The sequence below is a fragment of the Rhipicephalus microplus genome, chromosome 2 (genome assembly GCF_043290135.1).
Source record: "Rhipicephalus microplus isolate Deutch F79 chromosome 2, USDA_Rmic, whole genome shotgun sequence".
In the NCBI taxonomy this organism is placed as follows: Eukaryota; Metazoa; Arthropoda; class Arachnida; order Ixodida; family Ixodidae; genus Rhipicephalus; species Rhipicephalus microplus.
Genome location: NC_134701.1, coordinates 98,367,375 through 98,390,221, shown reverse-complemented (window position 1 = coordinate 98,390,221; position 22,847 = coordinate 98,367,375). Strand labels below are relative to the sequence as shown.

Here is a 22,847-nt window from a genome sequence, read left to right as displayed (position 1 = left end):
GGCGACTGCTCGAGTCCAAGGGCCTCGAGCAGTCGCCTGAGGCACGGAAAACGTTTCACCACGTTTTTCGTAATGTTCTCTGATTTTACACTCTAACCGGCAAGCTTTCAATTGCGCTAAAACAAACAAACAGAAAAGCTGTTAAAAAACTGGTTCTTGTCTCCTTTACAATTCTTGCACTCGATTTTGTATAACCAAATAAATCCACCTACAGAAACGTGGTAGCGTGACTTCAAAGCTGTGAAGTGCCATCTGTGAAGTGCTGGAGCCGCGTACATGTGCAGAATACCCAGCGGCGCTTTGGCAGAATCCGCTCGGTGTGCCGAATTTTTTTTAACCTGCAGATCTTGCGAGCCACATGCGGCAGACACTCGTGGCATGTGCTGTGCAAGCTGCTTTTTTTTTTATCCACCAGGATGTTCCGTTGCAACTGCGCAGTAAAATGCAGGCCAGGTTCTTTCGACTTTTGAATTACAGGCCGTTTCTAATCGCTGTGGTGCCGGCAGCGGTGCGAGAGCATTGGGCGGCTCACACTTGTACCATTCTGCTGGGTCCACGTGAAGGTGGGTTTTTTTTTCGTCGTTTGGTGAATATCGCAAAGAGACTCCTGTCTCCTCACTTCGGGCTTGCACTTTCCTCTCTTTTTTTATGCTTCGTGCTTGCGTAGTGCGCTATCTGTTCGATAAGAAACTACCAGCTAGCCTGAAAATCTGACTGCAATAGCTGAAATGCTCTTTTCCCCGGAAAACTGGGAGCCGCGCAAATGTTTCGCGATGATGGGTGCAAGCAATCGCCTATTCACAGTCCAGCTATAGCGCTGCTATCTTGACCATTTCATTGCTTAAATTTTGAAGAAATGCTGTCGGCAATATGGCGCTTATTTCTCTATAATCCAGCTCTCATTTTATGGTTAATGTTATGTTCTCGAGAAGTCCCTGGGGCAGTTCTGAATTTCACGCTAAATTCTGCGTGAAATTCGGCTCTATGCAGCGAGTTAATTCCTTGGTTTCCGTAGAGTGTACTACAGACAGGGAAGTGCCCGGAACGAGCTTCAATATTCAATAAGTGAAGCTTGAACAGGGTTGATCCGCGTGTGGCGCTGTGGTCGGTAGCGTGCACCGCGTCCTCGTTTTAAGAGTTGCGTGGGGCTCCGCCATTGTAGTGCAAGGGCATGGTGCCCGCTTCCCACTCAAAGGGCCCGGTTTCAAATCGCAGCTGTAGATCATGCATTTTACCACGAAAGTGATTTGTTCCGGGGCCCACCACAGCTCCCTGACGTATTCCCGGCATGTATATGACGTAGTAAAATACATACTAACACGTTTCGAGGAAAAAAAACCGAGAAAGAAAGGTTTCGTAATGGGGCGTCAAACTAGTGACCTCGCACTCCTCAGCGCGCTACGCTAGCCACTATGCCAGAGAGCGATTGTTCTGCAGTATGGTAACTGGCTAGCCATTTATATACACCATGCAAGGTATATTAAAACTGGTAGCATAAGTTCAATAGAAGCCCATGCATCCTGTAATAGGTAGCTCGTTGCCACCGTCGCGATCTACGTGAGGAGATGCCAACAGCAAAAAACAATATTAAATAAAATAAAGTATGACGTGACAACCGGAAGCGGTAGAGACATCGTGCATATCACTTACATGGTGCGAACTTGAAATTTATCCTAATTGCTGATATCTTGCGTGTCTTTATTATTACGCGATGTTGTTGCGCCTTGTTCCTCCCTAATTGCATGCGGAAAAGTAAAGAAACAAAAAACAGAGACTGAGGAAGCAAAGTTGTTTTATTAGCCAAATGACGTACTTACAATGTGCACAAGAAACTTCGCAGAGGCTATTATAAGACAACTGTTCACGGGCACAAAAGCATAATAGTTCAAAAGCTCACGTTGCCCAATCGTCGAAAACTTCTGCAGCGAGGCAGCAGCTTTGAGATTACAGCTTTGGCAGCTGTAGAGTACAGCGTCTTACCTGTCGCGTTCGCAGTCACCAAAGGCTAGAAGACGCTCGCCGTGCGCCAGCGGAAGCAGTCACAGGAGCGGCAATTCACACATTCTGTGATCTTACAACAGTAAACAGCACACACATATACGTAAACTTCTCAAGGTACCCGATGCCTCGTTCACCTTGTAATGCTCCGAACCTAAGAACACGCCGAACTAAGCAGAAACTCAGATAACATATTGCCACAGATGACCTGCACACTCCCATTTGATATTGCCTTGATACGCCCCCAAAACCGTTGGCCCATGTCACCAGACTGCTTGCATTTGTCCGCTGTTTCTGAAACCAAACGGAAAAAAAGGCGCTCAACGAAATACCGAAGGCTACAGATTTGTTAAAGTAATCTACTAATTTTTATAACAAGTTAAATTAAAACTAATAAAAATAAACGTGTAAATATTTTTTGCTTTCGTTATTTGTCCTGTTCTCGCCTATAGTCGCGCTTCAATCGTCACGCGGTTGTTGATGCCTGTCGCAATAGGTTTCGGACCACTTTTCGTTCTAACCTTCACGACCTATTTAGATTCACCTTGCACCATGTACCGCTGGCGGTTCTCAGAGCTCAGCAATTTCAGCGCGTTCCCGTCATCAGCAGCCAGGTGGCACGACGGCCGCGCGCCGCTCTAAAGGTCGCTGTGCCGCGCCAACCTGCACGTCGCTGTGCGCGTGCGTCTGCACACGGTGGGGTCAAAGTTCGGTTACAGCGTCTAGAAATATGATCTCTAGACACTGCCGTTCTGTAGCTTTGTGGCTTATAGCGCGCGCGCTTATCTCGAGATTCTGTTTCTTTGTAGCTCTCGTGCTTCCACCGGAAGTTTGCTTTGAAGTTACAGTAGTTGAAGAGAGCACGAACGTCATTTCGCTCGCTGCCGCCATAGAGTTTCTTAAAATTAACTAGAGGAGCCTCTGTCGCTGCGATCGATAACCAGCAATAAACGAAGCCGCAAGTACGATTTGCCGCCCGCAAGTACGAAGACTAGGCAAATGTTTGTACTACTCATCATTCCCATGGTCGCTACGGTTTCATTTTCAAGGAAAGAACAAACGTTTTTTGAACTTTGTGACACGATTCGAAATGGTAAGCCTAAAAGAATAAGGTTGTGAAGCGCACACGCTTAACATTTGCTATTTTTTTTGCGAAAAAACAGCTCCAAGCTACACAAACACCACGGAGCCAGAAGCAGGCCAGAAGTACAAAAATTAGACAAATGTGTTTACTACTCACTCGGAGGCAGGAAATTTAAGGAGAGGTTCTGACGTCACTCGTTGTGAAGCCGCAATGAAGCCGGAAGTCGGCCATATTGACTGGGCGAATTCTCCTCTCTTGTTTACATATGAATGTGAAGCAGAAGGCGTGACTCATCTCTGTCTCGAAAAGCACGTGGCCTGCGCGCTGCGTGCGCCGGTGCTATCCGAAACCAACGGAACGGATTTCAACCCGCTGTCCTGCCGCGATACGGTTGACGAAATCTCTGCGTATGGCTGTTGTACTCTTGCACTGCCGGCGTTTACGATAAACACGGCAAGTTGCACGTTAAGCTTTTTTTATATTGATGTGTTCTTTGTGAAAATAAAGATGATATTTCGGACATTGCCGCGTGACGAACCAGGCACCGAAATTTGTACAGCTTCTTTCAGATCACTTTTTCCCCTTTTGCGCTTCTCTTTAGGCTTTATGAAATTTTCGGTCAGACTGTGGGCTAGACACAATGATAAAAAAAGAAAAAAATGTCTTCCCTAAACTAAACCCGGAGATCCGTAATTATGCTAGTGAAGTCGGCGTCGCTGGAGCTTGTGTGTGTGGCAGCCCGTTGAGTTTGCGCCGGCCTCTTTGTTTTCGCCCCTTTTTTGTCGGACGCACACTGGTTCCTACGGATATCCCAAAGGCCATGATTTCATTAGGACGAAAGCAACGAAGACCACCCGAAAGTGCGTGGGAACACATCTCCAGTGTGATTCACGCGCACTAGTAGCTACGGATAACGGAGACCAGTGTTGCGAATGTATTTACTACTTTAGAGTAGAAAAGTACTCCAGCAGTCAAGATGGCAGCCGTTGTGTATTTCGAACAGCCCAAAAACGTCGTCGTCTTCTTCTTCGCACCGCCCGCATAGCTGCATAGCCGCGAACCCGCAACATCGACCTCCGGCGGCGAAAAGCGCCGACCCGGCGCTTGTTAGCAGGTGTTGGACGAGATGTACGGCTTGAGGCGAGCGACGTGGACGATGTCGGAAGATGTGGAAGGTATCGAAGGGTTTAGAGGTGCTATTTCATAGGTAACATCAGTTACCTGCCGTAGCACACGATAAGGTCCGGAATACTTGGGTAGAAGCTTTTCAGCCAGACCAACATGTCGCGACGGAGTCCACAGAAGAACGAGGTCACCTGGACTAAAGTGGACGTCCCGATGGTGGCTGTCATAGCTACGTTTCTGACGGAGCTGCGAGTCCGAAAGGCGCTGGTGGGCAATCTGACGGGCTTTCTCCGCGGTGCTAATAGCGCGGCGAGCATATGCTGTGGACAGGTCGGTAGGGTTGGGTACAAGCGTGTCGAACGGCAATGTCGGGTCTCTTCCATACAAAAGGTAAAAGGGAGAATATCCAGCAGTGTCGTGGCGTGAGCTATTGTAAGCGAAAGTGACAAAGGGTAGCGCAATGTCCCAGTCACGATGATCCGTCGACACGTACATGGCGAGCATGTCAGTGAGTGTGCGATTCAGACGTTCTGTGAGGCCGTTTGTTTGAGGATGGTAGGCCGTCGTAAGCTTGTGCTTGGTTGCACAAGAACGAAGTAGATCGTCAATTACCTTAGATAAAAAGTAGCGACCGCGATCGGTGACCAGTTGACGAGGAGCACCATGATGTAAGATGACGTCTTGAATCAAAAAGTCGGCGACATCTGTAGCGCAGCTGCTTGGAAGAGGTCTCGTAATAGCGAAACGGGTCGAGTAATCTATGGCGACGGCGACCCACCTGTTACCGTCGGTAGAAAGAGGGAAAGGGCCCAGCAGGTCGAGGCCGACACGATAGAAAGGCTCGGCAGGTACGTCGATCGGTTGAAGGAGCCCGGCGGGGTGTACCGCTGGCCTTTTGCGGCGTTGGCACGACTCACAAGACCTAACATAACGTTGTACAGAACGGTAGAGGCCGGGCCAGAAAAAGCGTCGGCGGACACGGTCGTACGTTCTGGCAACACCAAGGTGGCCAGCCGTTGGTACATCATGTAGTTGCTGAAGTACGGTCGAGTGCAAATGAGTGGGTATTACGAGTAGTAGTTCGTTTCCCACATGGTGCATGTTGCGGCGGTATAAAATGCCGTCTATGAGAACGAACATGCGAAGCGAATTGTCTGTACAGCCTGTGTTCAGGCGGTCGATTAGCTCGCGTAGGGACGCGTCACGCCGTTGCTCACATCCTATGTTGCCGAAAGCAGAGAGCGAGGAAATACAGATGGACGCGTCGTCGGTTACTAGATCTGGAGCGTCAACGGGGTACCGAGAGAGGCAGTCGGCGTCTTGGTGTAAACGGCCAGACTTGTAAACCACTGTGTATGTGAATTCCTGGAGGCGCAGAGCCCAACGAGCAAGGCGCCCCGTTGGATCTTTGAGGGCTGAAAGCCAGCATAGAGCGTGATGGTCAGTGGTAACTGTGAAAGGCCGGCCATATAAATAGGGGCGGAATTTACCAACTGCCCATACAAGCGCCAGGCACTCGCGTTCCGTAATAGAGTAATTGCGTTCGGCAGGAGAAAGGAGCCGGCTGGCATACGCAAGAACTCGATCGTGACCGGATTGACGCTGGGCTAAAACCGCGCCAATACCGTAGCCACTAGCATCAGTGCGGACCTCGGTTGGAGCAGACGGGTCGAAGTGGGCGAGAATCGGTGGCGTGGTCAGAAGTGTTATGAGCTGGGAAAAGGCCGTGCCTTGATCAGGACCCCACTCAAATGGTACATCTTTCTTCAAAAGATCAGTGAGGGGGCGTGCGACCTCTGCGAAGTTTCTGACAAATCGTCGGAAATATGAGCATAGGCCCACAAAACTTCGAACGTCCTTGACACAAGTCGGTACAGGAAAATCCAGGACAGCTCGGACTTTGTCGGGATCGGGGCGGATGCCGGAGGAGTCAACGAGATGCCCTAGAATAGTAACTTGGCGATGCCCAAAATGGCATTTCGAGGAATTAAGTTGGAGCCCAGCCTCTCGAAATACTGAAAGAATTGAGGAAAGGCGCTCGAGGTGAGACTTAAAGGTTGGGGCAAACACAATCACGTCGTCCAGATAACACAGGCAGATAGACCATTTAAAGCTGCGCAAAAGCGTGTCCATCATCCGCTCGAACGTTGCCGGCGCATTGCACAAGCCAAACGGCATTACCTTGAATTGGTAGAGACCGTCAGGCGTTACAAAGGCGGTCTTCTCCCGGTCGAGGTCGTCCACGGCGATCTGCCAGTAACCGGAGCGTAAGTCTATCGAAGAAAAATAGGTTGCGCCATGAAGGCAGTCCAGGGCATCATCAATACGAGGAAGCGGGTAGACATCCCTTTTGGTGACCTTGTTTAAATGCCGATAGTCCACGCAGAAACGCCAGGTATTGTCCTTCTTTTTAACTAAGACTACAGGGGACGCCCACGGACTCGATGAGGGCTCTATGATGCCTTTTGTGAGCATCTTATTCACCTCCTGTTGGATAACTTGGCGTTCTGATGGTGACACTCGATAGGGACGCCTGTGAATTGGAGCTGCATCACCGGTATTAATGCGATGTTTGACTTGCGATGTTTGACTTATGGGCCTACCGTCAAAGTCAAATATGTCCGAATAGCTCGTGAGAAGATCAGTGAGGTCTTTGACCTGAGACGGCAAGAGGTCTGAGGCAATCATCTTAGTTACATTGTTGAGCCGTGTAGATTTGGCTGCGTCGGTGCTATGCAGGTTCGGCGAGGCGACTGTGGCCAGTTCACGTGACACTGATGAGATCTGGCACTCGTGTGACGGTGAAAGAGTGGCGAGAACAATGCCTTGTGGTAGGATTTGAGGGCTGAGTCCGAAGTTCAGAAGAGGAAGGCACGTCTTGTTCGCTGTGACAGTTAATATGGTGTACGGGGAGGAAACGTTGCGGGCCAATAAAACACCGGGAGAGGGAAAGACCACGTAATCCCCATCCGGAACACTGGGATATGGTTCAACTGTGACACAAGTTAGGGCTTGGGGTGGGAGGCGAACAAACTCAGCGCACGAAAGCTTGTTCTGTACCATCTTCGACTCTTCGGTGGCCGCAGGCAAGTCAAGTTGCACGACGCCGGCTGAGCAGTCAATTACAGCGGAGTGGTCGGACAAAAAATCGAGTCCAAGGATGACGTCATGTGGACAGTGAGCGAGAACATGGAATAGAACGGACGTCTGGCGGTCGGCGAATCTCACACGCGCGGTGCACATTCCGAGCACAGCCGGGGTCGCTCCACTAGCGACACGTACAAATAGGGACTCTGGCGGCGTAAGGACCTTGTTTAATCGTGCACGGAGGTCAGAGCTCAGAATTGAAATATGTGCGCCGGTGTCAATAAGGGCAGTAACAGGAAGGCCATCCACTTCTACATCAAGCAGGTTCTTGTCCGTAGTCAAGGTCAGCAGAGGGTTTTCAGGTCGGGAGTCCAATGCAGCGTCACCTCCGGGAGCTGCATTGCTCAGTTTTCCGAAGAAGGGCGTCCACTAGGGTGGGGCGACGAATAGCGGCGGTGCTGAGGTGACCTGGAGCGACGGTCATGCGGGGACGGCGAACGGCTGGACCGGCGGACTGGTGTCGCAGGAGTGCCATTGTACGGTCCATCGTCACGAGCGCTGTACTGCAGGGGCCGGTGGTTGTCGTCACGTCGATAGCCAGGAAACGACCGAGGTGGATACGTGCGGAAACGACAGTAGCGGGAGATGTGTCCTACACCATGACAATGAAAACATATAGGCTTGTCGTCCTGTGTCCTCCACTGAGCAGGATCACGATAGCGGCGGAATCTTTCTGGTGCAGGAGAAGGCGCTATGGTACTGACCCGAGGTTCCGTCAACGAACACACAGGCTGCAGCCCAACGTTTGCCAGCTCCTCTCTCACGACCTGTTGGATCAACGAGATCGTTGGTCGATCATCAGATGGGCGGGTCAGAAAAGACGGAGACGCGGCCTCGATTTCTCTACGAACGATGCGAACCACACTTTCGTTGTTATGTGGTTGACTGCATGGCGGCTGAAGGTCCTCGCAAGATGACGTAGCGGCCGTGTTCGGAAGTCGCAAGAAATTCTTGGCGACCCGGCGACTCTTCAGCTCTTCGAATCGGCGGCACTCTTTGATGATGTCATCAATGGTGGAACAGTCTTTGGAAACCAGTATGTTAAAAGCATCATCTGCAATGCCTTTAAGTAAATGGCTTACTTTGTCTTCCTCGGACATGTTGGGGTCGGCACGATGGCAAAGGGCGAGAACGTCAAGGATGTAGGTGACATATGATTCGGTCGTAGTTTGTGCCCGACCAGAGAGTTCTTTAGAAGCGGCCCGCTGGCGTCCGACGGCCTTACCAAACAGGTCACGAAGCTTCTGTTTGCAAGTATCCCAGCTGGTTATGTCCGCTTCATGAGCCTCGAACCACGCGCCAGCTGTTCCGCAGAGATAGAAGCCAACGTTGGCGAGCATCATCGTAGGGTCCCACCGGTACACTGCTGCAAACCGCTCGAACTTCGGAATCCAGTCGTCAACGTCAACATGGTCGGTGCCGCAGAAGTTGCCAGGGTCGCGCGGTTGCGTCAATACGACCGGCTGTACAGGCTGCGCCGGAGTCGCGGCTGAAACAGGAGCGGCAGAATTGGTTTCTGTTGCCATGGTCGGGCAGTCGAGAACACGTCCGCTTCGAAGTTCCGTCTTGCGTCGTACCCAGCGCCACCACCAAAATGTTGCGAATGTATTTACTACTTTAGAGTAGAAAAGTACTCCAGCAGTCAAGATGGCAGCCGTTGTGTATTTCGAACAGCCCAAAAACGTCGTCGTCTTCTTCTTCGCACCGCCCGCATAGCTGCATAGCCGCGAACCCGCAACACCAGGATCGCGTTAGGGTGAAAAGTGGGAAAGTTAGCCGCAAAAATGCGGGAGAAAAGGTCAACATCACTTGGTCAACATGATTCAAACGGCTTAGTCAGCTTTTGAATGCACAAGGACACACATCTAGTGAGGTGCACCTAGTTACCTTGTGCAGGTGCGTGTAGATATTTTAACAAGTTTTGCTACACTACAGACAATATTGCGGAGAGTGAGACAATATTGCGAAGAGAGAGCGTCTTAAGCGAAGCAGAACAGGAACTTTATAGCGCAGAAACATTTGGTAACTGTACAGGAACATGAAAAGAAAGATTAGATTACAGTCTTATTAAGGGCCTGTGGACCACAAATGCATCGTCCGTTGTCATAAGAAGCAACACCACATAATTGTCACTAACATGCAAGGCGTTAATTGAACGAATGCTTGAGCACAGTGGTTATCTTCTATGATGGCTTTACAGCATAATTTTGACGGACGCTGCAAATTCGTAATACGTATATGCGCGCTCGTTCCGTGGTTTCTAGTTCAGATACCTTGTTACAACCACCACCGGAGGAAAATCGCATAGCTAACAATGCAGCACAAATAATGGCTGCTGTCGAACACCTGAAGTACGCCACGGTTAGGTGCGAAGGCCATGAAAACGCGCACACTGCCGCTGGACCGCCTGAACGGAGCCGCACCGCACTACATCAACAATCGAGTGAATGGGCATGGAAGCATCACAATGATGGGAGGCTCACCTACGCTGTTGTTCATTCTGCAGTTCGTCTATGGTGCTGCTGACTACGGAAACTGTTCGCAAGTGTCATTAGCCAGTGCGTTCACCACTGGACCTACAGCCTCGGAAGTGTCCAGCGATGCCACTACACCTGAATTAGAGTGGCTGAACTCCTGCCCGCACGACCAGCTTCAAGGTTTCCTCCATTATCTTGCTCTACCTCAACTCGTTGCAGCTGCAGGAACATCGACAGCCCCACCTACGCCTCGTTTAAAACCGATTGCTGCGCAGTCGCCGCTCATTGGGCATGGAAGCATCATAACGATGGGATGCTCACCTCCACTGTTCATTCTGCAAATCGTCTTTGGTGCTGCTGGCTGCGGAAACTGTTCGCAAGTGTCATTAGCCGGTGCGTTCACCACTGAACCTACAGCCTCGGTAGTGCCCAGCGATGCCACTTCACCTGGATTAGAGTGGCTGCATTCCTGCCCGCACGACCAGCTTCAAGGTTTCCTGCCTTATCTGGCTCTACCTCAACTCGTGGCAGCTGCAGGAACATCAACAGCCCCACCTACGCCCCGTTTAAAACCGAGTGCTGCGCAGTCGCCGCTCATCGGGTATGGAAGCATCATAACGATGGGAGGCTCGCCTACTCTGTTGTTAATTCTGCAGGTTAGTTACCTGTCCCAACTACCTTGCCATTGTTTTAAATCTGATTATACGTCTCTAGTCGTGCTTCCATGTCCTGAAGTCTTGTTTGAACCTTTGTGCTCGCTGCTTCTGCTTTTGTATGGGGATGTTGAGCGCAACCCGGGTCCTAATGAATCATCGGCTGCTCTTGCGGAATTTCTTAAAACTGTCAAAGATTTAAATGAGCGATCAATCAGAATGGAAACAGTACAAAAATCAGTTGCTGAAACAGTGTGTGAGCTAAAAGACCAGCAGAAAAACACTTTTCAAACCATACATGATATAAAGGCACGGTTAGAAGCTGTTGAAGGCCAGACTACACTTCTTCAGCAATGTCGGGCCAATTTCAGTGAGCTACATGATAAATTTAGTCGACTTGAGTCGGAAGCCTGTGCACTGCGTCATTGGCTAGACGACGCAGAGGACCAATCTCGACGAGATAATGCAGTTTTTCATGGCATAACAGATGTTGAAAACGTGGCGTATACTGAATCTGAAGCTAAAGTTTTGAGCGTCATTAATGATAAACTGAATCTGAGCCTTAACAGCGATAGCATTATACGCGCTCACAGGCTCGTTCGGTTTATGAAAATGAAAACAGTGCCGATCATTATCAAATTTGCTGCATGCAAGGATAAAGTAACGGTTCTTGCTAAGTGTTCCTTGCTTAAAAATAGTAGCTTTGCTCTAAGTGAGGATAGCCCGGCCGCGGTGGTCTAGTGGCTAAGGTATCGACTGCTGATCCGCAAGTCGCGGGTTCAAATGCCGGCGGCGGTGGCTGCATTTCCGATGGACACGGAAATGTTGTAGGCCTGTGTGCTCAGATTTGGGTGCACGTTAAAGAACCCCAGGTGGTCAAAATTTCCGGAGCCCTTCACTACGGCGTCTCTCATAATCATATGGTGGTTTCGGGACGTTAAACCCCACAAATCAATCAAATCTCAATGAGGATTTCTGCCCCACCGTGCGCGAAATTCAAAAGAAGTTAAGAAGGCATGCCAAAAGCCTGCGTACGTCGTATAAACTTGGGTACAAAAAACTGCATGATGGCGGTAAATTCTTTGGCTACAATGACATAGATGACACCATTGTTGAGATCGGTATCTCTGAAGTTGCATCGAATTCGCATGGTACATCCTCTCGAGCACTCCGCTCTGGTCGCTTTCTTCAGCATAAAAATCGCTAGGGACACGTGAGGGGAAACGGTGCTACTCGCTCGAGATTAGAATTTTCTATTTTATATACTAACATTCGTAGTATCTGCGGCAAAAAGGATGAGTTATGTACAGTAATCAATGATATGAAAGCCGACCTCATCGCACTAACTGAAACATGGCTTAGCAGCAAGATATCTAACACCGAATTGTTTCATTGTAAAAATGGTATATAGTCTACCGCAGGGACCGCTCTGACAGAGTGGAGGGTGGAGTTTTGTTGGCCGTGGACGAGCGTTTTGATTGCTACTTCATACCAATTATTTCGAACATTGAGTCTGTGTGGTGCTGCTTGAATGTAAATTTCAAGAAAGTTATTGTTGGGGTCTGCTATCACTCCCCATCAAGTGATGCGTAATTTTGTGATAGCTTGCACGACTGCTTGAATCAAGTCACGGTTCGTTATCCCAAAGCACAACTCATACTAATGGGGGACTTCAACTACTCGAATATTGATTGGTTGCACGCATGCCCACTTACTAACCCACCGACAACTGAGGCCAACCAGTTTATCACAACTTGCATGGATTTTGGTTTAACAAAAATCGTCACCTCACCCACACGTGTCACTCAAACTTCTTCTTCCCTTATAGACCTACTACTAACGTCATCAGAGACTGTCACGTCACCTGCATTGCACAAGCCTGGCCAGAGCGACCATAGTAATTTGCATTTCACGTTCGATTTGTCGCATGCACCATCAGTAAATCAGTCCAAGAACATCGGAGACTACAAGAATGGTAACTATCTAGCCATTAATAATGACCTGAGCTCCTTTTTAGACATTTTCTTTCCAGGTTATTTTGGGCGCTCAGTAGAAATAAATTGGTGTTTGTTCCCTAATAAAGTGTCTGAACTAATTCATCTCCATATCCCTCTTCGCCATGCGTACTCCAATAAGCAAGCTCCATGGTATAACAGATACCTAAACAGACTTTCTAACAGAAAAAAAAGACTTTTTAAAATCGCTAAGTATTCACATAAACAGGCTAACTGGACAAAGTACAAGACAGCCTCTTTAGCAAATTCGCGAGCGCTAAAAGCTACTAAATCCACGTTCTTAAATGTAACCCTGCCGAACATCCTGAAGACTAATCCTAAACGTTTCTGGAGTATAATGAAACCACTTAGCACCAGTAAAGTATCATTGCTTACACCCACCGGCGATCTTGTCCCCGACCATCTTTATTCTACTGTGCTAAACGATACATTCATTAAGTCGTTTCTTCATCTAATTATACCCAACGTCCTGAGCTTCAGTCGTACAATCATTTTGTGATAGATCCCATCACGTTTGACATGGCATCGTCACGATTACCGACAACCTGAAACTTACGTCTTCTCACGGCATTGATAGAAATAATAGTAAATTTTTAAACAAAACCAAAGAATACAGTTTCATCATCCTGAAATGCATATTTTTACAATCGTATCATTATGGCGTACTACCTGAAGACTGGAGAACTGCTGTGATTATTCCAGTACATAAAGGCGGTGATCAACATAGTCCATCTAACTATCGTCCTATATCTCTCACATATGTACCATGCAAAATAAAGGAACATTTAATGTTTTCTCATCTTGTTAATTTTTTAGAGGATAATAGCTTCTTCTCTCCAACTCAGCATGGCCTTCGAAAGATTTTTTCTTGTGATACTCAAGTAATTTTTTTACTAATGATTTGCATTTATCTTTGGACTTTAACTTTAACTGACTGTATATGTTTTTTAACTTACTGCATATTCCTTGACTTTGCTACAGCGTTTGATAAAGTTAATAATTCCCTGCTCTTATATAAACTGAGTGTTCTAAAAATTGACCTTGCAGTTTTTAACAAAATTCATGCATTCCTTTCTTGTCGTGATCAATTCGTCAGCACTAACGATGTTAATTCTTCCACTGCACCGGTTGATTCTGGGTTTCCCAAGGATCAGTACTTGGCCCCTTGCTATTCCTAATCTATATAATTGACTTACCTTCTACAGTAATTTCCAGAATTTGATTGTTCGCTGAAGACTGTGTGATTTACCGTAAATTATGTGAGGACAATGATATTCATTCTAAGCAGGCTGATCTCAATAACATACTTTATTGGTGTCATATTTGGAAAATGGAACTAAACATTTAAAAATGCAAGTCTATGAGGATTCCTCGGTCGAGTACAACTTGTCCAACTTACTTTCTTCACAGTCACCCCCTTGAAACTGTAACATCTTATCGGTACCTTGGCGTCCACATAACTAACACTTTGTCCTGGAAGTTACATACAGAACATATAGCGTCGAAAACTAATAAAACACTGGGTTGCCTTCGAAGAAACTTTTTTCTTGCTCCATCGTCACTAAAGTTATTGCTATATACTACATACGTCCGTCCTCAAATGGAATACGCTTCATCTGTTTGGGACTCTGGTCAGGTAACATTATCACACATGTTGGAATCCATTCAAAATTGTGCAGCTCGTTTCAGTTTGGCTAAGTAACATCGTTCAGCTAGTGTCACTCAAATGAAGGCATCTCTAAACCTCATCCTACTAGTTACCCGCCGAATGCGCACTCGCGTTTGCCTGTTTCATAAAATATGTTATCATAATCCGAAACTCCGTTGCCGTTTAATCCAAGCTGCTCCCTTCATTTCTCTTTGTAATCACCAACAAAAAGTCACACTCCCCCTTTGCAACACAGTAACATATGCCCAATCATATCTCCCAAGAACGTGTAATGAATGGAATTCCCTACCTGCATCAATAAGAAGCATCAATGAATCCATTCAATTTAAGAATGTCCTTAACAATTATTACATAATTACCCCCTGTATGTTTGTTGAACAGTTTATTTGTATTGCTTAGTGCCTTCACCACGTAAGAAAAATAAAATTAGTGTTATCATTTGCTTTATTATGATGTGAGTTGTTAGGAGAATTCATCTTTGTACCTTAATTAGTGACAATATTTTTATGTTATTTGCTTTGTAATCCTGGTTTTTTCGCGTTGTGCATGCCTTTCCCTTCTGAAAGATACTATGTACCCTGAGAGTAAAATAAAGAAATAAATAAATAGATAAATAACAAAACGCCGCCATTGTGTCCAGTGAATATGGCCGTGCTTGACGTAATTTCCACCACATGCCCCGCCGCGGTGGTCTAGTGGCTAAGGTACTCGGCTACTGACCCGCAGGTCGCGGGTTTGAATCCCGGCTGCGGCGGCTGCATTTCCGATGGAGGCAGAAGTGTTGTAGGCCCGTGTGCTCAGATTTGGGTGCACGTTAAAGAACCCCAGGTGGTCGAAATTTCCGGAGCCCTTCACTACGGCGTCTCTCATAATCATATGGTGGTTTTGGGACGTTAAACCCCACATATCAATCATCAATCGTAATTTCCACCACATCTTTTACGCCCTGTGCCGGCTGAGCATGCCCTCTTCTTACCTTTCCTTCCTCCGTGACTACCCATCATTCCCATGCTCGCTTAAGTGCCGTGCGTTGCAGCTCCCATATACACTTACGCCAGAGTTTCCTCTAGGGTATATCAGCAAACTCTATGGCTGCCACAGCCGCGTTTACAAAAAGAGCACACTGCTCACCCACGAAAAAGTAAGAATTGCGACTGTTGTTCGCGCTCGTCCTGTGTATGCTTGTGCCTTCTTTTTGTGCGTCTTTCTGTTTGAGCAGTGTGCTTTGAGTGTCGAGCGGTAAGAGTTGTTTGTCCGCGCTCGTTCTCTCTATGGCATCATTATGCACATTTAGTACGTGCTGCTTTCTGGTTAAAGTTCGCACTGCAAGTTTCGAGATACTTGCCGTTTTTCGCATGACATGGCTTTTTGTTACTGTAGCATTCATTCCTTCGTCCATGTGGCGAAACAGCGCACAATGAATGCTCACTACCTCTTCGAGTTCACATTCTATATTCGTGTTATAATGATTCCTATTCTAAAAAGAGAGATCAACCACGTGTTTTATGCTTAGCGTTACTTGTACAGCTGTATTTGTTTGCCTTTGTTTTTTAAGTCAACCTTCAATTGTTACGCATTTCTACAAAGAGTTCTAACATGTGACGTAAAAAAGAAATTTGACAGCGAGCGTATTTGTTTGCAACGCCATGGCATGGCATTCTGTGAAAACGTGAAGTATGGCTTCTGAGATCTTAGCGAATACGACACTCGTCTTGCGTGGGCTTATTAAGCTGCTTCCTATGGCTGCTGGCTCGCTCAAGAGGAAAACCCGAGAATGAACGACCTACGGCCAGCGGGAAACTGGCTATAGGTATGAACACTGCAAAAGCAGCGATGATCTGTGTATTCTTTCAAAGCTCCTTCTGCCACCAAAGAAAAATCTATTTGGCTGGTAACTTTAAAGAAAATTGATAAATCCCACGTACAGTATAAATCAATGATATGCGCATCCCGAATGAGCAAGGTTGAATTGTTACATTTAAATCAGCACAACGTTAAGAAGCGGACGTAAATTATGCCGTACATCACTTCCGTGTCATGATTTTCATGTTAGCGCATCGCATATGAGCTCGTCGTCCACTCACGTCACATAATACCAAATTTGTTGTCCGTGAAGCTACTGAAACGGCTGTGAACGCATTGTGATCGTGGTATATAGCCATGTTCTTACATGACACGCATATCATGAATATAATGTTTGCCCCAGTCATATATCTTCGTCATCCACTCACATCACGTAACGTCAAATTTGGTATATGTGAAGCTAGTAAAATGGCGGTCTGTACACCATGAGTATAGCATGTAATCATGTTTCACGGCGAAAGCTGTTACGAGATCACAACTCCGATCTCGCGCAGCGCCATAGTTTTGCGCCGGCGCTTCCGCCGCCGCTGGTGTCCGAGGCCACATCACGCAAAATTAGCGACAAACCTTACACCAATGAAATAGTAGAGCTTGAAACTGAGTTAGCTGGGTGCCAGCCCAGCATTCTATCACTCAGCTATGCCAGTGCTTGGGACTTGTTGGCAAACTTGGCCTAGGCAGGTTTGATGCCGGGAAAGCAATCGCGTTAATACGACTTATAAAGCGTTTTAAACCAGCGAAAGAACAACCAGTTGTCGCACAATGCGATCAACATAACGAGCGGGCCATCTAATGCTCACCCATTACAAAAACGTGTTCTTGTTTCCCTAATAACTGTGATACATACCACGTATACAGCCATAATTCCTCATCGTCGTCGGCCACTGCATGGACGATTGGCACAAAATTTCTTGCAATAGTTTAGCGGATACCATGCTTCTCAGAAGAGTGATGAAGAGTAGCACAACGAATGCCGGCCTGCTACCCTAAAGTTTTTATTATTAATGCCGTAGTGGGTACCCAGCCAGTGTGCTTGCAGGAGTTACCCGATTCGCGTTTAGAAAAAGCTCTGAAAGGGCGCTTTTGTAGCTTTCATTGTCACTATGCTGTGGCTTCCGTGCAGGCCTAATGATTTTACATGACACGTATGTCATGATTACCAAGTGTGGGCGTGTCATTTACCTTTGTGGTCCACCCGCCTCACCTACTTCCAAATTTGGTACATATGAAGCCAGCGCAAACGGCTGAGAGCGTATCATGAGCATGGCATGTAGCCATGTTCTTACAGGAAACGCTTTTCATGTATCATGTTAGCATCAGTCACGTATCTTCGCCATTCATTCACGTCACGTAATACCAAGTTTGGCGTATTTGAAGACAGCGAAATGACCGCGAGCGCATCATGAGCGTGGCATGCAGTCATGTTCCTACATGACACGCATATTATTAGTATCAAGCTTTTACTAGTCATATACCTTCGTCATCCAAGCACGTCACGTAACATATTTGGTATATTAAGGCTGGTCCCTGGCCGCAACGTAGGCAATAAAACTTCTTTTTTCTTTAACTCGTTCACTTCAGCTGAGCGCCTATACATTGTAGGTATTGGCCTTGCTGCGTCCCGTCCGTAGGTTAAGCTAGGACGACGGAGGCTTCACATCAAAACAAAGAAATAACATTTAGTTTACTGAAACCGGTATACGGTAGGATCGGCTCAGGGGTGAGACAGCTAAGCAGCGTCCAACATTCCCGGCAGCAGCAGTCGACCAGCGCGGGTGACAATCTCCGTACAGTACACTGTAGTGTCCGTCCTTCATGGCAGCCAAGGTATCTCTCCTACGGGCAGCATGCAGGCTGGGCTCGCCCTTTTGAAGAGAGCACCACTATCGTGTAACAGGGGGCTCTATGTTGTGATAGCTGGTGGCCGCGATTCCCACAAATGCCCCCTCCCCTCAATAATGCGAACCGGGGACCAGAGGTCCGCAGGTTTTTTTTGGCTGCAGGGACCCTGTGGCAAGGAATAACGAGAAACCAATAAAAAATTGGCCCCGTATCTGCACGGTATACTGCTAATGTCGCCGAAAGACGATAGTCTTGCGTCTAGAGAGAGTGAACAAAGCGTTCATTTGATGTTCTGCGCAAGAAAATCGGTGAATGGTATTCTGGAGGCACTGCGTTAGAGTACCTCGAACGCGCAGTGGAGGTGAACGAGCGCATCAAGTCACGCCACACGTGAGACAGGAGTGCTATCTGGCAGTTATCCTGGAAAACAGAGCACGTGGCATGCGCGCCCGTCTCTGAGGTGATAAGGTGCAGAACGCAAGGCGACGGGTAAGTGCCACCACGTTGTCGTCTTGGCAAAGCGTCGGAAACACCTGCCTTTTCACGCAAGCGTTGCATAGTCAGCGCAGCGTGATAAACGCTGCGGTCATCAAAACTACTTATGTATGCCTTTTTTAGTAAAAAAATACACATACATCTTATTGACGTGTTGTTATGGTTCCTCAGATACGCACAGTAACGGCGTTTTTAATTGACAACCGCACAAGTATAAACGCTGAACCTTGAGCAATACTGGCGGGCGCTGTGGATGGGGTCGGCCGTATGGAGTATCGTTTGGCCACTTAGGTGCCGCGTAGGATACCGTTAAGAGCGAACAAACAGACAAAGGTACAGACAGACAGACAGACAGACAGGCAGACAGACAGACAGACAGCGAATGATGTTGGGGACTTTAAATTTGCCTAAGAGAACATAAAGTATTAAGCCCTGCCTGCAGCACCGGTGTATCGCAGGCTGCCAAATTGAATATATATATATATATATATATATATATATATATATATATATATATATATATATATAGGATATGGCACAACGGGAGCGTTCTCAACAAGGATAAATATATTTATTTCCCAACAGTTTCGGGAGGGGCCTCTCTTCATCAGGGGATGAGATATATATATATATATATATATATATATATATATATATATATATATATATATATATATATATATATACATATATATAATAAAGAACAGAATAAAAGAAAGGGATGACTACCACCAGGGGAACGTTAGCCAAGGGAGCGGACCAGGAAACCAGGGAATATATTTTGTATTTACCATAAACAAATTTACATTCTATGTGTGATCTTCATCTTGACATACAATAATTCTTCTTTTGTCCCCTTGTGCAAACTAATGCACATACTATTTTTGTCTTCTTTGGTCTTGGCTAACAATTATTCTTCTGTTGTCTTCTTGTTATGTAGGCTTCTTGTACCCTTTGTAGTCTTCGCTTGATGTCCTTCCTTGGAGTCCTCCTAGATTCTTCTCCTGTGTTGATCCCCCCCCTTTTTTCCCCTTTCCCTACAATTTCTTCACCACTGCCCAGGTGTCTGAACTGTCAGGGTGTCTTCACCACTCTCAGGGTGTCTGAACTGATGGAGAAGGCAATCAAACTTTTGCCCCTTGAGTTTTCAAACGTAGGTTCACTTTCCTTATTGTTTAAAATAGTTAAGTTATTTTTTATTATAAACTCTTTTACTAATTCCTCCATATCATCTAATTTGTCCCCTCCCAGGCTATGGCTTTTCGCATTAAAATCTCCTGCTAATAATACATTCTCTATATGTGCTTTTTGAATATTATCTATTTTAATTAATAATTTCTCTACATCACTTTTGGGTGGAGCATAGCAAATGATTGCGAGAAGTTGTTTGTTCTTGAAATTTAATAAGCCTGCGACCACATCTTGTTCTATCTGTATTAGACATATATATTACTTAACTTTGAATGGGAAATTAGAGCGACTTTTGGATTGTAGTTATGTGCTATGATTTTGTCTTTTATCGGAAACGGGATAATTTTTCCTTTCAGACGGTATAGTTCTTGAATTAACGAAATATGATGGTTTTTTGCTGTTGAGAATTCCTTAAATTTAGGTTGGCTTTAAAAGATCTTGCTAAATTTATCTGTATAATTTCCAAGTTTTCCAATGACTTTGATTTTGTGCTGCAGGCCATTTTTTTTTTGAACAGAGAGAAAAGTGACCTAATAAACTGAGTTAGAATGAGGAAACGACCCTGGCTGCTTAGTCTTCTGTTAAATCTAATTCTAATTGGTGAACAATTCTATAGAGTTCTCGCTCCCTTCTGACCTGGTACGCAGGGCAGTTCTTTGACATCATGGAGTCTTTTATCTTCTCGGGTTCGAATTCTTCCTGTTGGCAAGCATTACACTTGCACATTTCTTAATGACGTGCACATTTCTTAATGACGTGCACATTTCTTAATGGTGGCTGCCGTTACATTCGGTACATCGGGGTGTTCTAGCCTGACACCATTTCTGGGTGTGTCCGTATTTTGTGCAGTAAGTGCACCTAGGTAAAAACGTATTGTCGAACATCCGACATCTGTTCCACCCTATGTTTACCCACTGCTTGTGTTGTAGTTGTTCCCAAGCTTCCTTTTCCAAACTTAAGATCATCGTTTTACCAACTTTTCCCTTCAATGAGGTTACCATTTTTAAGTCTTCTTCTCTGAAGGTTAATCCGTTCTGGGAAATGAGCTTATGTATTATTTATTGAGATGTGTGTTCTTTGTCTACCTCAATGATCTTCAATTCTGGTCTTTTAAATCTTGGTCTCTGGGTCTTCACTTTGGTTCGTAGTTCGGGGTCGTGTCCAATAAACTTCTCTAGGTTTTTTAGTCCTTCTTTTGAGGCGGTAGTTACGACCACTCCTTGCTTCCTAACACGGATCTCTGGGTCGGTTAACCCGATCTCCTGCGGGTCGACCCATTTCTTTAGTACAGTCTGTACTTCACCCAAATTTGGAGTATCCGATAATACTAAGAGAGCAACTTTAGTTACTTGATTTTTTCTCTCCCTATTCTCGCTCTGGAGAGCATCGGGGGTTTGGTTACCCTCCCTTGCTTTACTGCACTTTCCTGTGAGGACCTCTGCATATGATGGGCCCGTTGCGCTTGTGCTCTGCTTCTTTTCTTGGTTCCCTTCTAATCTTGCTACCTCATGAGTAGCTTCCAAGGCCAGGTTTTTTAACCTAGAGAAGTCTGTAGGGATGCTGTTCAATTGCTGGTGTTTTCCTTGCTCTCCAGCGCCCAATGCTAAAAGGGTCCTCATCAACGATTTGTAAATTTTTGTCAGTTTTTTATCATTTGTTTTGCCAATGAACTCTTCCTTGTGGGTTCTTGTTCTATTCCTCCGCCTTTTTTGTCTTTTTTGTGTCCTTTATAGTCTGTCCTCTCCTGCATCGAATCCCGCTGGGACTGTGATGCCCTAGTTTCACCTATAGAATCTGTGACTCTCCTTTCATCTTTCTTGTTTGTCTGGGTTTTCTCGTTGGGTTCTGTATCATTTGTAAGTTTTCCCCAAGTTTCTGTAGTGTCTTCGTCTGACGACCACAAATCGTCTTCATAGTCTGAGTCGGGTGTGTTAAAGTTTTTCCGGCCCTGATCTTCTACCAAGGTAAGTGTCTGGCCCTCTTTTTTGTACCGGCCTCCTGGCCTCTTTTTCCGACTGAATGCTTGCTATTTGTCTTCGTTTTTTTTCCTGGGCTTCTTCTCAGCATTTCTTTTTTTGTTACTGTATTTTTCTTGTTCTTTCCCTTTATTACGCTATTCAGACGCAACTACGAAAATCCAACTCTAAATGATTGCTTCCGTGTGTGTCCCGCAAGAACGAGAATTCAATAATGTGCGTCTTGTTTTATCTTGTTTTGTGAAATTTTGGACAACGCCAAATTTAACCCAGGAAAGACTAATCGCTTGGCAACACTGTACTTGCTTCCAATAAAAACCGCTTTTCCTTTTTTTCCTCGATAGAATTAGATAATCTGGGTATTTCTGAGACTGCCTATAAGTTTTTACGGATCGTTCAACACATTTCTTATATTCCTGAAAGATGGGGAAGCCGAGATATAATTCCCTGTTCTTAGGGTGCTATGCCCAACACAAGATGGCGGCTCCCATGCGGGGAATAGCCGAAAAAGGGCTTATTTTATTTTATTGTTTGCGCCTTAAATCCTGCTAATTGTGCCTTGGAGCTTTAAAACTTGGCTCTGTGCGATTAATTAGTAGTTTTTTTATTGATGCGGTTAGCCTACTCAAAAGATTTTCTAACCTCCAGGGGGGGTCTAGGATTCCCCACTCAAGGTGGCAGCCCCCATAGTAAGAAAAACACGTGGTGACTACAGTTTGTTTTCAGTGATACAAGGTTTCCCTTCGCGGACTCCAGGTTCAGAACTCACTCTCAAGGCTCGGAATATCCGAGGGAGGATCCAGGCTGGTTTTCAGGTGCGGAGCTGCTTTTTATTGCGAAAATTTTGCCATGTTCGAATCGTAGTCACTGAAGGTTGCCCTTAATGACGGCTTCTCTGGTGGTTGGTTTTCCAAAACCTCTTTTGAGCGTAAATATTGCGAAATACTCAATGACTTTTCCTTATTATAACAATTTTATGATATAGAATGCAATAATTTGTTGTATTTTAATGGATGTTCATTTGGTTTAATGATTGAGTTGGATTTGGTTTACTACCGGACCACGTGGTTTTTATGGGCCAAATACAATGGATTGAAAAAACTTTTATATCTTTGGTTCTACTGAACCTAGGAAAATAAAGTTTATATATTCTTGAGCCTCTCGAAATTTCACTAGAGCAGTGCCGAATCTAGAGTTCAAAAAGTTTGTAAAACTTTTTAAAAAAAATCTTTGAATTTCGGAATTCTCATAGAATGGATCGGCTTTCTGCGTCGATGGTCCCCAAGAAAGACTATCGTCTATGATATATTCT

The 22,847-nt window shown here is 45.9% G+C and overlaps 1 protein-coding gene across 5 annotated transcripts in view; it reads left to right on the top strand.

Annotated features, from left to right (window-relative positions):
* Positions 1-411: 411 nt before the first annotated feature.
* LOC119170775 (uncharacterized) overlaps positions 412-22,847 on the top strand; it is a 117,014-nt gene continuing 94,578 nt past the window's right edge. Inside the window, exons 1-2 of one of the 5 annotated variants that reach the window (XM_037422031.2) lie at positions 423-563; positions 22,262-22,350. In XM_037422031.2, the coding sequence (XP_037277928.2) occupies positions 443-563; positions 22,262-22,350 (210 nt within the window). In that variant the 5' untranslated portion in view covers positions 423-442. Of the gene's footprint in view, positions 564-12,313; positions 12,460-22,261; positions 22,351-22,847 lie in introns of those variants that run through there. The other 4 variants (XM_075886692.1, XM_037422030.2, XM_075886694.1 and 1 more) reach the window with 4 other exon arrangements.